The 16266-nt window shown below is 43.9% G+C and overlaps 1 protein-coding gene across 2 annotated transcripts in view; it reads left to right on the plus strand.

Moving 5' to 3' along the window:
• The window catches only part of plekhg4 (pleckstrin homology domain containing, family G (with RhoGef domain) member 4), a 44751-nt gene that overhangs the window by 24586 nt on the left and 3899 nt on the right, over window positions 1-16266 (plus strand). For both annotated transcript variants that reach the window (XM_084044752.1, XM_084044753.1), the window contains exons 11-17: window positions 174-312; window positions 404-535; window positions 1015-1206; window positions 12219-13390; window positions 14836-15085; window positions 15211-15300; window positions 15553-15777. In XM_084044752.1, coding sequence (XP_083900878.1) covers window positions 174-312; window positions 404-535; window positions 1015-1206; window positions 12219-13390; window positions 14836-15085; window positions 15211-15300; window positions 15553-15777 — 2200 coding nt within the window. The remainder of the gene's footprint in view (window positions 1-173; window positions 313-403; window positions 536-1014; window positions 1207-12218; window positions 13391-14835; window positions 15086-15210; window positions 15301-15552; window positions 15778-16266) is intronic.

Below are 16266 nucleotides of genomic sequence, written 5' to 3' on the forward strand. Positions count from 1 at the left end.
ACACACACACACACACACACACACACACACACACACACACTTGAATTCACCAATGGACTGGACAAATGAATTGACATCACATAACATCAATAAAAAGATGAATTAAAAAATATATGTGTGTGTGTGTGTGTGTGTGTGTGTGTGTGCATGTGTGCGTGCGTGCGCGCGTTCAGACATGCTGTGCAGAGTGTGAGCGGTGTCTATGAACAGGTAGATGAGCTCGTCCATCATCTCGTTAAGACGTCAAACTGTCGAACCCAAAACCTCCTGTTCGTCACAGAGTTCAGCACACTGGAGGAAGGCTTCAACCAGGTCCTCTCTCTCCCCATGTACAGTATTCTCTACATATATTTAACTTTACTCTGGTTTTCTGGCAAACTAACGTATGTGCGTGTGTGTGTAGGTGACAGTATGGATAGAGGACGTGGGTGAGGTGAAGCTGAGAAGTTTCGTAGGAGAAGAGACTGGTGATGTTTCTCTGCAGGAGCTCAACAAGAAGCAACAAGACTTCACACAGTTCTACAACACAGCATGTGTAGGCATTACACACACACACACACACACACACACACACACACACACACACACACACACACACACACACTTATGTATGGGTGGGTGGATGTTTGATCTTGTTATTCAAAAATTATAATGTCAATGAATACAGCCGTTCTCACTGGCCGTGCACAAACAGTCCACTCGTGCACGTGAAGACTTTTTTCACGCTGTGGGCAGAAAAAAAGTTTGCATTTCTCATTTAAATGTATTGACCAGACGTCCCACTGTGGCCAGGTTTGGCAGTCAGTCGTGCACAAACCTGCATGCATAATAAAGCACGTGTGCGGATTTGGTGGGTTTGAGGATTTGGTGGGTTTGAGGCGTTACACTAACATCCTCAGTGTTCATTTTCCCATTTGTAACTCATGAGTGTGAGGTTTTTACTGTGTTCTCTCTACACCTCCTGTACTCCATGCATTGTTTGTCAACTCCTCCCTCTCTCTCTCTCTCTGTCAGTCTATGTGTAAGAGAGGAGAGGCTCTGCTTAAGCACTTGGAGAGCCTCGAGGTGGTGCCCTCAGCTGACCTCAAGACCTGCGAGGACAAGGTTCGCTCCTTCTGCCTCCTCCTACAAGACTTTTCTCGGCGGGTGGAGGAGACACGACAGCGTCTCCACAAACTTCTACTCCTCTATCAATTCTTAGACAAGGTAGGACCACATTTACCCCTCAATGTACTAAGATATATGCTACACAGACTCTTACTCCTCTCCTCTATCGATTCTTAGACAAGCTAGGACCAAATTTGACCCCTCAATGTACTAAGATGTATACTACACAAACTGCCGTTCTCTCTTATCTGTGCCTCGGTTCTAGAGCCGAAAAGTGTATATTTATATACACTGTATATGTGTGTACATATTGGTCACTTTCCTCTAAACAGCCTAAATGTCACCATTCAGCCATGTACCTCTATGTTTTATGTCTTTATTTACTGAAAATAGATCCCTGAATAACACAGGTTAAAGGGGACGCAACAGAGAGTTACACAGTAAGGGCCCCAGTGGTACGGGTCCATTTGGTTCCATCTGTACACTCTTGGAGTTAGAAGTGGATAAAGTAACACTGAGGATTCCTTTACACTGCTGGAAGATTCAGTGAATATGACATAGGATGATAATATGATGATTTCATCGTCCCAATACTCAAAATCATATTGAATCGCATTAAATTATACATTATAATATTTAAAACTAGATATACTGCCCAGCACAACATGCTTGGGTCACGTTCTCGATCTGCTAGTTAACTAGACTTCCTTCATTCACTTATTTAAGTTGACTGCATGTTATTCACAAGACAAGACAGTCATCAAGCCAGTTGTTTTGGGGGGGCCCTCATTTTGGTACCCTCAACACTCGTCACAGAGTGTGCTGTCCGAATTGGCAAGCCGTGGTGCATGGAATAAGTTATCAGCTGAAGCAAAACGAATACTCCTCTGTGCATCTCAGCCAAGCAGGGTTTTGAGAATGACCGGCTTGGGAATGGCATACACACGTTTAGTTTCTGTGCCTTTTTCACAAGGTAGTGATACTTGTGTGTGTGTGTGTGGGGGGGGGGGGGGGGGGGTGAGTATGACAGCTGGACAGCCATATTTACTTTCCTGATTAGTTTCTTAGTAGAGCCTTTAGGTCTATTGATTCAGTAACCTGCTTCAAACAAGGATATTCCCAGTACAACCACAGTCTTCTACTGTTGGCTACTGGAATCTGTCAAACACAGTTTTTATCTGCAACCAAGCAACTAGTGTAAGCCACTGTGCTTGTTGGTCCAAGCGCTGACTTCCTGTCTCAATACATAACATTTTAACATTCATCTAAACATAAAGCTGTCCCTCTGGGCTCAATACTAAGTAGACATCCCTCCTGTTTTCGCTCTACACTAAATATCTTCGCCGGAAATGGCAGATCTACAGCTCTCAAAGCGTTGCAACGCGATGTGTTGTGAGGTTATAGATCTGCTAGCTTATAGACTCATGTGGTTAAAACTTATGGCAGACTTTGTAACTGTTACAGATAACTTGTATATAACCATAGCATGTTTTAAGTTTAATGTTGTATGACCTGTACTTCTTGACACCTACTGTACATGTGATCTCTAAGCAAACCAAGAGCGTGTCATAGCTGATCATGAATGATGTGCTTGGCAAAAATACAAAGTTAAGCTTTTTTTTTTACTAAAAAGTTTTCAAACAAATGTGGAAATAATAATAAAATCTTTTCATTATGACCGCGTAGATCAGCTATTGCGATGGTTCTCAAAAGGTTTAATTCCAAGTACCCCGAGTTTGCGGTGCCTTAGGCCACAGTGTACAAATGGTTATAGACCTGTAAGGGTCCATTCGGTTCCTAACAATCATTTTCGTGGGGACCCCCTGGAACCCCCCCCCCCAAGGATCTCTGGGTAGTTTAAGTGGGGCTTAAGTGGTTAATAAGACAAAACTGGCTGGTTAGAAGAACATGTGGGCTCTGTGTTTATGTGTGTGTGGTGTTCGATATTATGTTTGAGTACTGTTGATGTGCAATTGACATTGAGCAATGGCACTGTCTCAGTGTCTCTGTTACAAAGGCTTATAAGTGAATCAATCACATCAAACACGGTAACCATGGTGACAGGTGAACTCTGACCTCTGGCCTACTGTCTCTAGACGTATCCCAGCATGCAACAGCTGTCACCCCCCCCCCCCCCTCTTTCTCTCTCGCTCTCACTCTCTGTCTCTCACACACACACACACACACACACACACACACACACACACTGTCCTTCCAGACAGCAGTGAGCGCAGTCCACCATCTGTTGGTAGACTGACACACACACACACACGTGTTCTTTGTTTCTCTGGAAGTCATGTTTTGATGCTGTCATTGTTTTCTATTAAATAAATGGAATAGTGAATCTATGTTTTAAATCATTTTTATGATTTAATATCATTTATGGGTTTAATATTTATTGATATGAACTTGAAAACAAGCATTGCTGTTTGTCTCTCCAACACTTACTTACTGAAGTAAAACATTTACTTCTGCTGATCAATACAACATAGACACAAATATGCCATTTTGTACTGAGGCCAGAAGGTGGGAGGGGTTAGTTTGTGCGTGCGTGTGTGTGTGTGTGTGTGTGTGTGTGTGTGTGTGTGTACCTCTAGGCTATATATGACAAGTCAATATGAGAACAGTAAAACAGTTCACAGCTGCTCCTTACTTACAAAGGACCCCAGGACCACCACCACTGCACAAGACACAGACATACTCTCTCTCACACACACATACTAACAGCCCTTGTGTCTCATGTCAGGTCAGTGGGTCGCAGACATGTACTGTAGTAGACAGGATGTATTGTGTGTGTGGGAGGGGGGACAGTAGGGTCAGGGACAGGGGGGCGAGTGTCAGTGAGGTCCCTTTTAGGCTCTTGAGCAAGGCTGATCCTGCTGAACTACCTGAAAAGACCCGAAAATTGTGTTTAAGTCTAATATCCTAAAGACTGTGAAACTGCTGAAACATTGCTTTTGAAGCAAAGGCAATTAATTACTTACTTAATCTATTATTTATAGATTTTTATCAATGAACCCATTAAAACCAGGAAAGCATCTATGTAATTTTAGATCTTTTTGCGTTGGCTATTTAAAGATAGCAGATATACAAGCTCACAGCGTGTCACTTCATGCCACCGCTGCTAATTTTGAACATTTTTGAAAAATCTTCAAATGAAGACCTCAGTTCTTAATAGGTTAAAAAATATTATGGGGTTCTCCAGTCATTTGCACCCATTTCTAGAACATTATCAAAGGCACCAAAGCAAGTCGATGGCCAGCTCCAAAAAGGTTGTAAACCAATGAAGGTAAATTAGCCTAAATAAAAACAACAGTCTTACAGGGTATAATACCAATTTGTCCTATCCTGAATGTCTCTTCATCCCCTGTGTTGAGTGACCTTTTACACGCTCAATGTTTTTACTCGAGGCGCTCGGGTGGCACAGTGGTAAAGAGCCTGCCCACCAGCGTGGTGGTTGTGGGTTTGAATCCACCGTGGTGCATCCGGCTTTGTCGAGCGTCTATACGGACACAATTGGCCCGTGTTCGGGGGAGGGAAGCCGGTCGGGGAGGGTGATAATTGTCACTGCACGTAATCCCACGGGCTGGGGCGGCACCTGTCAGCAGGGAGTCTTGGGTGGGAAGAGTTGGACGAAGGCTCTACGTCCTCCCGGTGGGGGCTCCTCACTGGTAGGTGAGCCAGTAGGATACAGCAGCAGTGACAACACAGAAATGTGTGTGGGGAGGAATAAATTGGCATAATGACTAAATAGGGGAGAAAAAAAAGTTTTTACTCAGTGTCTATCAGATAGACACTGAGTAAAAACGTAGGGATTACACTGTCAATTTGTATCTCTCTATTAGAGAGATAGTCTCACACATTGACAGTGTAATCCCCACATGTGCATGTAGTTGTGCACATTGAATATTGCAGAATTACATTGGGCAGAAACCTCATCTCCATATTTCAAGTTTTTGTTTTTTCGTAAATGAATGTCCTACTTTATACTGCAGTCATACTGCAGTATCACACAGACGTAGCGAAAACAAAGCCGATCTACAAGCTCACAATGAGCTATAATTTGTTTGAGAATGTGAAAGTGGTTAAGTCTGTGTGTTTTATAAATATGTAACCAATGAAAAGTATTAAACCATTAAAGTACATCATACCATTCCTGACAAAAACATTGTAGTCATTTTGTATTTTAAAACAAAATGTGGACGCCAGAGAGTTAACATGAGCTTGAGACTAAATAATAACTACATTGGATTATTTGGAACACATAAATGGACATACAAGGTTTCTGCCCGACAGTGACAAAAGTGCTTAGATTTTGCATGCTAGGCACCTCCATATGGAAGAGCATTCAGTGTATGTCTGCTTTCCAAGCCTGCATCTATGCTGAATTCCATGGCCTTGTTTGCCATATACTGGGCAACGTTGTTAGAAACAGCCGTTCATCTTTTGTAATATTGTGCCACAGTTTGTAACAGGCAGTCATTATTTTGTGAGCTGTGAGTATACAGACTCAGCACCATATTCAACACAGGGCAGGACACAGGAGTCATACGCCACAGTAGTAATCAGCTGTCAGTCTGCTGATTTGAAGTGTTCCTAATCAGCTAGATTTCTATACATCAATCACAGCCCATTCTGGTTCATTTAACTATGGCTTTCTCTTGATCTCTGCTACTCCAGTGCTGCCTCAACCACTGCTGACGGCAAAGATTCTTGCATGGCTCAAAAGTTAAACTGAATTCAATGTCTCACTTTGGTCCCGCTTTTTTATACACATGGGTAGCATATTAAGAGCAGAGCCATCAATGTCAATTAAAACCATTCAATGTATTTTTTGCAATAAATGGTTATGTGATGAGAGTGTTCCTGACTGAACCCTCTTTAGAAAGGGTTTTACATTTACTACTCTATCTGCACAATCTTTTGACTGGATATAACAATGTCGGTTACACTTCTTTTTCTGTTTATTGAAATGTTTCCTTTTATACAAAAGGCAGTTGAAGATCGAAAATAGCACAGGATTGACAGTTACAAAATAAACCACAAGACTAAACAAACAGTTGAAGAAAAAGACAAAACCCCCACAAAAAAACTGAAACGGAAATAAAAACTAAACAAACGCATGAAAGAAAGGCTACACTTTTAAAGAACAAAGGAAAAGTCTTGAAAGAACATGAGACATTTCTTTAAACTTCATCTTAAAGCTTACTTTTGTTCCCTCTTTGCTAACCCCCACTGCTCTGGTCCAGCAACTACTGTATGGGTCAACAGTCAACAGTAGAAGACTGACAGCTTCCAGTGGCCAGCATTGGAAGACTGTTAAGAGGCAGTGTTTATTTATTTTCATGGTTACACTGGGCAGCGTCCAGTGGTCAGCATTAGATGACTGTGGTCATACTGGGCAGCATATTTGAAGACTGCAGCTGTGTATGTGCACTCAATTTGAAGAAAGTTTTGTGGCCTTCTGGGTTTAATTACCGATCAGTAAGATTAAATCATTTACACGCGTGCACACACACACACACACACACACACACACACACACGCACACGCACACACAGCATCAGGATGTCTGTTCAACAGCAGATGGTGTGGTGTGTTTTTGTTCAGACAGAGGGTATATTCATATGAGGTATTGATCTATAGTATTGATATGACAACTGCAACAGTCTGCATGCAGAGCAATTACTGATCAAGCTGTGAGGACTGGACTGTGTGTGTGTGTGTGTGTGTGTGTGTGTGTGTGTGTGTGTGTGTGTGTGTGTGTGTGTGTGTGTGTGTGTGTGTGTGTGTGTGTGTGTGTGTGTGTGTGTGTGTGTGTGTGTGTACAATTAAATCCTGTTGACTTTAACAGTCCAGGTAAAACTCCAGTGCCAACACTTCCTCCCCCCTCCTCCTCCTCCTCCTCTCTCTTTCCGGACCCCCTCTCCTCTCCTTTTGCCTCCTTCTCTCTACGTACCCCTCCTCCCTGCCCGCTTTCACTCCACTGCCTTTGTAGTCGTGGCGACAGTGCCCCTCACCCCACCCCCCTGTCTCCAACCCATGCTGGTGGGTGGGTGTGTGTGTGTGTGTGCGCGTGTGGTTACGTGCGTGCACGTATATATGTTGGGGTCCCATCTGCTATTTACCCTGCTGTTTGGCTGTGAATAGAGGAGGGGAGAGGGAGGAGTCTCCTGTGAGTGTGTGTGTGTGTTAGAGAGAGAGAGAGAGAGAGGATGAGTTTTTCAGTTCCTTATCCTGTCTCAGAGAACCCCAATCACTCTACTAGAACACACTCACTACTAAGGTAGGACCAACACACACACACACACACACACACACACACACACACACACACACACACACACACACACACACACACACACACACACACACACACACACACACAGACTTTGGAGTGCTGTAAGGTTTTGCTGTTGAGGGACTTTGTAAAACTGAGTCTCAAGGTTGATGGTGTGTGTGTGTGTGTGTGTGTGTGTGTGTGTGTGTGTGTGTGTGTGTGTGTGTGTGTGTGTGTGTGTGTGTGTGGTCAGTTGGAATGCTGTGTTGGCTGGCCCCCTCCTTTTATGTGTATTTCTTTTTCACTCTTTTCATTTTCACTTTTCCAGAGCCCTCTCACTGTGTTTTGTTTTATTTCCCTCTGTCTGTCTCTTTCTAATGGGAATCTGTCAGTAAATGTGAATTGTGTATATGAAATACTGCTAGCATTAGCCACAGTGGCTACTCTGTCATTACTGTGTGTTACTGTCTTGTGCATATTTACTTCAATAGGTTTTGAAGCTAGGAGTCCTCCTAACAGGTTAGCATGTGTCTGTTGTTGACCCCTAACTCATGTCATTATAATATAGGCAAAGTAAATGCAATATCAAATAAATCCAAACTTTTCCACAAAAAAAAAGTCAAAAATGTTACAAATATACAATAGCACTTTAGAAGGCTGTTACCTTTGTATAAATGACAACTCCAGTGGCTGGATGACAATCAGTGTTGAAATACTTTCCTCCCTCACATAGTCTAAACATTGTCTTGTTGCTGACTTACTGCATTTCGTCACAACAATGACATGTTCACAGGCTAGCCAATGTTCTGTTTGTATGTGCATGTGTTTTACGGAAAGCCTTAAAATAACCTACGTTTGATTTAAAACTCCAAGTCACTGCCACTTTGTTTGTGTGCATGTGTATTACTCTAGTGTGTGTGTGTGTGTGTGTGTGTGTGTGTGTGTGTGTGTGTGTGTGTGTGTGTGTGTGTGTGTGTGTGTGTGTGTGTGTGTGTGTGTGTGTGTGTGTGTGTGTGTGTGTGTGTGTGTGTGTGTGCGTGTGTGTCAGTCTATTGTGTGTGTCAGTCTAGTGTGTGTGTGTGTGTGCGCGCGTGCGTGCGTGCGTGCGTGTGTGTTTGTTTCTGGCTGACTGCTTGTCATACTGATCATTCTACTGATGAGTCTTGATCAGCACGCTTACTGAGCACGCTTAGCAGCCGCTTGTTCCCATGCCTGCTGACAACACACACACTAACAAACAGCGCTGTACAGTAGTAGTGGAGGAGATATGTTGACTTCTGGGCTCATTAAATGTCATGATTTAGATCTCAGATGAAAATGTTAGAATTATTGAAGACTGTAAATAAGCTGTGTTCTCTGCCGTTCCGATCAGGACACAGGACTATTAGGTTATCTTGCAGATCAGTTCTTTTTTTTTACATCAACAGACACGCTAGCACGATGGAGCATCATTTCTGCTTTAACCACTTTCAACCTGGTGTCTTGGTGTTGGGCATTTTTGTGCATACTGTATGTGCCATTTTTCAAAGAATTTCTAATTTATTTATTTATTAACTGCAAAAAGCTGATCTACAAGCTCATAACGTTCACAATGTTGGGAGTTTGTAGATCTGTTTGCTCATGAACAAACTGCTTGCTCACAATCAACGGTAACTTTAGATATATCCTATAAATGATATACATACATAAATTATGTCATGTGAATATTTTGGAGTAAAAAATAATATTAGCAACATTCAAAAGCTTTTGCTGTCCTTGGAAAGGTCTAAACGTATTTCCAGTCTCATCTTGGCTATCAATGGTAGAGCAGGTTATAGATTTGTGTCAGCAGTAGATGTGCTGAAAGTGCCTTAATTAACATGGTGAATTCATCTTTCCTGACTGGCGGTTAGTGCTGTGTCATTACATTGTGGTGCAGGCGTAGCAGTGGATTTGTTCCACATAATGTAAATAGATGAGTGTTCTAAACTGTATGTCTACCCCGAGTTCATCAGAATCACAGAATCATGTTCCATAATCCACGATGTAGAAGGCATAGAACTCTACATGTCTCTCTATAAGTTATTTTGTTTTCTACTTTTGCTCCGTAACTGTCTTAGCTTGCACTGATTTAATCTCTTCATAAAATTTGCATAGAGCTCGTCTTATGTTATTGGCCACTGGGAGCAAACCAGTACAACCACAGTCTTCTGCTGTTGGCCACTGGGATACTGTTGTCCACTGTACAACCAGTACAGCAATTGTGCCTGGCTCAACAGCACGTTTATTGTAGTTCATGCTGGAGGCAGGCATTGGTGTTCTGCTCACAAGTTCACTGGCTGAGTTTACATAGCTAACACAACCAGCAGCACAGAGAGGTTAGCAATATACAAAGGACACAAACTGTGTGTGTGTGTGTGTGTGTGTGTGTGTGTGTGTGTGTGTGTGTGTGTGTGTGTGTGTGTGTGTGTGTGTGTGTGTGTGTGTGTGTGTGTGTGTGTGTGTGTGTGTGTGTGTGTGTGTGTGTGTGTGTGTGTGTGTGAGTTGGGGTTAAGTTCACATGCTTTTGCTTTAGCCTGTCAGGGCAAGCATTTAAAGTTTACCTCTAAAGTGAAGAACTTGTGGACACATTGAAAACAGTCTTCATCTCATCACCAGCCCACCTCTCTGTCTCTTCTCCTCTCTTTCCCTCTCATTCAGTAAAACATTCTTGAAGTGTCTAAGTGATGAGGTCATCCCTGGCCTCGTGTCAGGACACGCCTCTCCATCTCTTTCTCTCTCTCTACCTCCAACTCTCTTGCTCTCTCTGTCTTTCAGTCTCTTTTAAGGTTCAATTCAGCCCCCTCCTGCCCCTCTCTCCCTCATTACTCCACTACCGCCTCCCTTCCTTCTCTCACTCCTCAAAGGCTGACTCCTTTGTGGCCCCACACCCCCTTCACCCACACCCCCCACCACCGCCGGCCTTGATCAGAGCCACTCACCCATTCCCCCACCACACACACACACACACACACACACACACACACACACACACACACACACACACACACACACACACACACACACACACACACACACACACACACACACACACACACACACACACACACACACACAGAGAGAGAGAGTTCACTTCACACTTCCAAGCCTTCCTCATGGAGTCTCTGATTGAGAGGAGTGGTTGCCTTGGTGAATGAGTGTTTCAGAATGTGCTCTTAGTGTTGGAATTGAATACTTTTAGTTTATACCGAGAATATATACAGTTTATAGAATATACAAATGTTTATAGATGAATAGATTTGTCATTGGTCTGTTGGGAAACTGGCATTGTACAGATGTCACATAGCAATATACCCACAAGCCCCACACAAACATAGTAGAACCAGTTTTACTCATAGGTTTGAGTCCCACTGGGGGCCGACTGGGGCATTTCTGTGTGGTGGTGGTGGTGCATGTTCTCCCTGTGTTCACGAGGGGCTTCCCTCTACACCAGAAGACATTTTAGGTACATGCTTTTTACCAGTGCCCTTGAAAAAAGTCTCTGGAGCTGGAGCCGATCACCAGGCACTGGAGAATGTCTGGCTGCTGTAGGATGTGTTAAATGCAGAAGACAAATTCTAGGTATAATTAAATGTACTTAAGATCACCTATATTATGTTCACATTCAAGGGACTCCACAATCAATGCATATTTACATGCTCACCAAAAAACATATATGCCCAAGAGATGCATAGCCAAGGCTAAGCAAATCATCAATGACACTAACCACCCGAGCCACAATCTGTTAACACCGCTACTGTCAGGCGATACCGCAGTATGAAATCCTGAATTAACAGACTAGTTTCCACAACCAGGCCATCAGGCTGCTGAACAAGTGCTGAGCCCTGCCACACATGTCTGTACTCTGTACATTTTTGACCCATATAACTACTTTGAATACTGGCCTACCTGCTGCACTTTTGATCATAATCCTGTTCTATTACTCAATGCCAGATGGCCATGTCAGTCACCATGCACTCACACCGGCAGCAACAAGAAGCGGCAAAGCTGCCGGCAGTCATTCATTACCAGTGATGGTTGGGTTAGACTGAGTGACATGGAGGGGCGAGACACCTGGCGACAAAAAAAAAGTCTGGGATAAGTTCCGCTCTATGCAAATGAGCGTTGACACAGTCAAGTGACGGACAATCAGAAGACATATAATATGTATTTCTGTGAGCTCTCCTGTCGGGCAAGGCTGCTGGCATGAGCTGCCTGGAGCTGACACTGGACTCACCGAACTACATGATAAATATAGCAATATAATGAAAGGAAAAGTCAATCCATGACAAATGTTTTGTTAAAAAGTAGATGCTGTTTATTCATACTATACTGTAGGTGAATCGCGACAGAACAGAGGAGCATACTTTGACAGTGGGGACTTGTCCCTGCACGGAAGCTCCGGAATATTGTTTAAAACATACTTTTAAACTAGGCATTATAATTGTGAAATGAATCAATATTTCTCACCCCAAAATGTTATTAGAAACTATTTATTTTTGTACCGTGTAGGTGAAATATAAATTAAATGCTTCCAGACAAGGTGCCATTGCACTCTCCACTTCCTCAAAACTTAAGCAAGCCACAAGCTGGCTGCAGCGACAGGGACCAAGGCGCAGGTGACAAAGTCGCTGCCAGTTTAAGCGCATTATGCACTCATTTACATTTGTACACTGACCTGTCACTCACTTTATGTACACTAGACCGGTGGGCACCGGCCTACTCGGGAACGATGCAAGTCGGGAACAATGCAAGTTGGAAATGCATACAGCGCTTTTCTTGTAGGTGAATGTGTGTGTTCCTCTCTCCACAGGCTTATGGCTGGTCTTTAGCCGCGATGCGTCGGTTGGCTGGAGTCACCATGGAAGACTGCAGTCAGCCAGAGAAATGCCAGGCTGTAATTGGCTGTCTGGAGAGCAACCGTCAGCAGCATCCACCAATACCAGATGAGGAGTTTGAGGAGATGCGTTTGTTGGCGGCTGAGGTGGGCCGGGAGGCGGGGCTTAGCCAGTGGCACTTCGCCTGGTCTAAATGTCAGGAGGCTAAACGGACGTTTGAGAAGAAACTTGACACTGCGCTCAGAACACAGAGAGACTCCGCCCACAGACGCCTCTCTGAGCCCACCTGTCTAAAGGGTTTAGACTCTGTCTACAGCAATCAGACATGTACAGACTCCACACATAGCAGCCAAAGTAGTCTAGACTCCACCCATAGCACCCAGACAGCCCCAGACTCCATACCTGGCAACCAGAGTTTTTTAGACTCCACCCACAGCAACCGGAGGGGTTCAGACTCCATCAATAACAACCACAGGAGCCCAGCGTCCACCCATAGCAAGAGTTCAGACTCCACCCAAGGCCAGCAGAAGACTACAGAGTCCACCCATAGCAACCAGATGAGCGCAGACTCCACCTCTAGCTACCAGAGGAGCCCAGACTCCATCCACGGAAACCACAGTATTCCAGACTCCACCCATAGCAAGCAGAGGAGTTCCGGGGCATGGTTCTGTCGCAGGGCGTTGTCCGGGGTGTGGGGCGGCAGGGACAGATTCTCCACCTCTTCTCCTCCTTCTACTACCTCCTCCCCTTACATGCCCCCTCACACCCCCCACCACTTCCCCCGTAGTGTCTCCTCTGGGGACTCGTCTCCTCGCTGCTCCTCCGTCAGCTCGGCCGCCTCCTCCCCTACTTCCTCCTCCCTGGATCGCACTCTCACTACTCCTCCTCCTACCTCCACTCCTTCCTCCTGCACCTCCCGTCGTCCGTTGCTGCGTAAGACTCACAGTCTGGACTGTCCCTCCACCCCGGACATCCCGCGCTATGGTGGGTCGTGTACTCGGGGCCACGTGGGCGTGGTCATCAAGGGGTTAGAGGTCACCAGCACTGAGGTCACAGACCGACCCCTCACCCCCCGACATGCCTGGCCCAATGGAGACAGGATGAGAACCGACACCCATAGTGCCACACCACCCAGAGCCAAGGGAAGGTGGGTAACATACACTGTGTTTATTTATAGCTGTTATTAAAACCATATCGTCGGTGTCCAGCCGGGACCAGCTAACTCCATTTTCAGTTTTTTTTTTTTTTTTCATAAATCGACGCTATTGAACACCCTTCACATCTGTGTAAAAAATCTAAACATTTGAACCAATGAAAAGTATTAAAAAGCGCCTCAGACGAAAACTCCCAACTCCATTGGATCCTCAAACTGTCCGTCAAAAACAAACAACTCCCCCCTCTCCTCTACACAGTGCTACAGCACAGCATTAGCAGTGCTCAGTGAACGAGGAGGAACAAAACGTAGACTCCCCGTAGTCTGTTAAAACTATGCAGTGTACCTGTTTATCAAACAGCACTGACGCTAATGTTATGAAAACAAGTAATTATATTTCTAAAATCTATGAAGTGTTTAATGAGGAGAGCATTGTGATAAGAAGAAAGACGTTCATAGCATTTCTGTCGCGCTCTGCTCCTCTTAGCAGAAGTTATTGTAATATTTAAAGTCCTGTTTATTGTTGTAGGCCTATATAATAAGTGTCATGAAGCATCAGGGCATTAATTCACACGTTGTTGTGATGCATTGTGAGCTTGGAGATCCATTGTTAGCTTTTGGGAATCTGTACCCTTTTGAAACCTCTCTCATCAGCGAGTGGAGCTACTGTTGTTTGGACACCTAACTCCATTTCAGCTTGATTTCTGCTCGTCTGAAACTTATAACTCCACTCGCGCTGGGTAAAGTGTTGATTTACCCGCGATTTGGGTAAAGTGTTGATAATATAATGACACATGCAAGTATCTCACAATATATACAGTCACTATACCAACTTTGACGAGGTAGTATTGCTTTGTTTTAAAAATATAAGGTTTTCTTCATTTTCTGAAAAACGTATATTTTGTTTTTTCGTTTCCTGAACAATGAGCGTTTTGGAGTTAGCAGTTTCGGGCTGGACAGCAGAGATATGCTATGTTTATAGCATCCATATACTGTGGGCAATAAAACCCACCGGCATGTCAATTAGTAAATGGAAATTGTACTATAATCTGTATAAACACTTAATCTCCAAGTACAAAATGGCTTCATAAAAACAATGTTGGTGTAACTAATTCACAGAAGAATAAAAAAAAACATATGTATATGGTAGAACTTTCCCACTCATCATAAGTTTGAAATTGGCATTTACCATTTCCTGGTTGTACAGACTGGTTATGCTGTGTTCGTTTATGGCCGGAGGTTGAGATTGTGGGACATCATTGCAGCCCGAGATGTAATTAGTCTAATTTTGAGGGTACATACAGACAAACTTTGTTATAGATGCCGTGGTCTTCAGCCATGCTCAAAAACCAACATGAATTGTTATGAACCAACATGAATCAACATCAGTGTTAAGCAACTACAGTATTAAAGTAACAATGTGTTTTTTTTCCTGACAGTAAACTGGGTCACATCGTTGATGAGATGTTGTGTACGGAGCGAGAGTATGTGCGGTCTCTACGGTACGTTGTACAGCATTACTACCCAGAGATGGAGCGCTATGACCTCCCTCAGGACCTGAGAGGGAAACGATCTGTGATCTTTGGAAACCTGGAGAAGATTCTGGACTTCCACCAGCAGTTCTTCCTCAGAGAGCTGGAGGCCTGTCACAGTCACCCTTTCAGAGTGTCTCACTGCTTTATCAGACATGTAAGAACTATGAAAACACATATACACATCTAACAATGCTGGGTAAGATGTGCAGAGTGGTGTGTTATTCACCGTTTATGGTGCTTAATACATTTGTATGTTCTTATTTATTTATTTATTTTCAGAGGGAGCAGTTTGGCCTCTATGCTCTCTACAGTAAAAACAAACCAAAGTCTGATGCTTTGCTAGCCAGCCATGGAAACAACTTCTTTAAGGTATGAACGCACGCGCGCGCACACACACACACACACACACACACACACACACACACACACACACACACACACACACACACACACACACACACACACACACACACACACACACACACACACACACACACACTCTTTTTCTGTCTGAATCTGCTCCCCTCCACCTGACACCAAATCCTCCCTCTCCTCTCTCTCTCTCTCGCTGTCCTTCAGTAAGCTATTTATGTTGCATTATGCTTCTCTCTCTGTCTCCAGTTTAAGCAGGCAGAGTTGGGTGATAAAATGGACGTAGCATCCTACCTTTTGAAGCCCATCCAGAGGATGAGTAAATACTTCCTGTTGCTGAATGAACTCATTAAGGAGGTTGACCTGGGTCAGGAGGTGGAGCTCACCTCGCTCAGAGGCGCCGCACAGATGGTCCAGTTCCAGCTTCGCCATGGCAACGATCTCCTGGCCATGGATGCCATTCGAGACTGTGACGTGAGTTTCTCTTCTGACCGTCAATGACCTTTACGTTGACCCCTAGCAGGTTGCAAGATAACTGTTCACTTTACACTGGGAACCCACCAAAAAAAGCGTCGCTCAGGAGCTTTGTTGTGCGTGGAGGTTTGTGCCCGACTGTTCTCGCTGTCAATGCGTTTCAATGAGAGTGCGCACAGAAAAACTTATTTTCCCGTCTGGAGCGGGTTTCAAGCGTTAGGTTTTAATTTGTATGTATAGTATTTGTTTGTATATGCATATTGTATGCATATATATATATGTTTAATATGTGTTTGCATGTGTAGTATGTGAGAGCAGTTTCTGTGCTATGATTAGCTCTGAAATCTGACAGCAAATTCTCTAGAAGGTTCTCGTCTTTTAGAAAAAGAAATTTGGTTGAAAACAACCTTTTGATGTATCTTGCTTAGAAAGGGAGGCTTGGTATGGGTCTATAATTGCTTAGAACTCCACAATTGCTTAGAACTCCAC

The sequence above is a fragment of the Gymnoscopelus microlampas genome (genome assembly GCF_963454915.1).
Source record: "Gymnoscopelus microlampas genome assembly, chromosome: 1".
Lineage (NCBI taxonomy): Eukaryota > Metazoa > Chordata > Actinopteri > Myctophiformes > Myctophidae > Gymnoscopelus > Gymnoscopelus microlampas.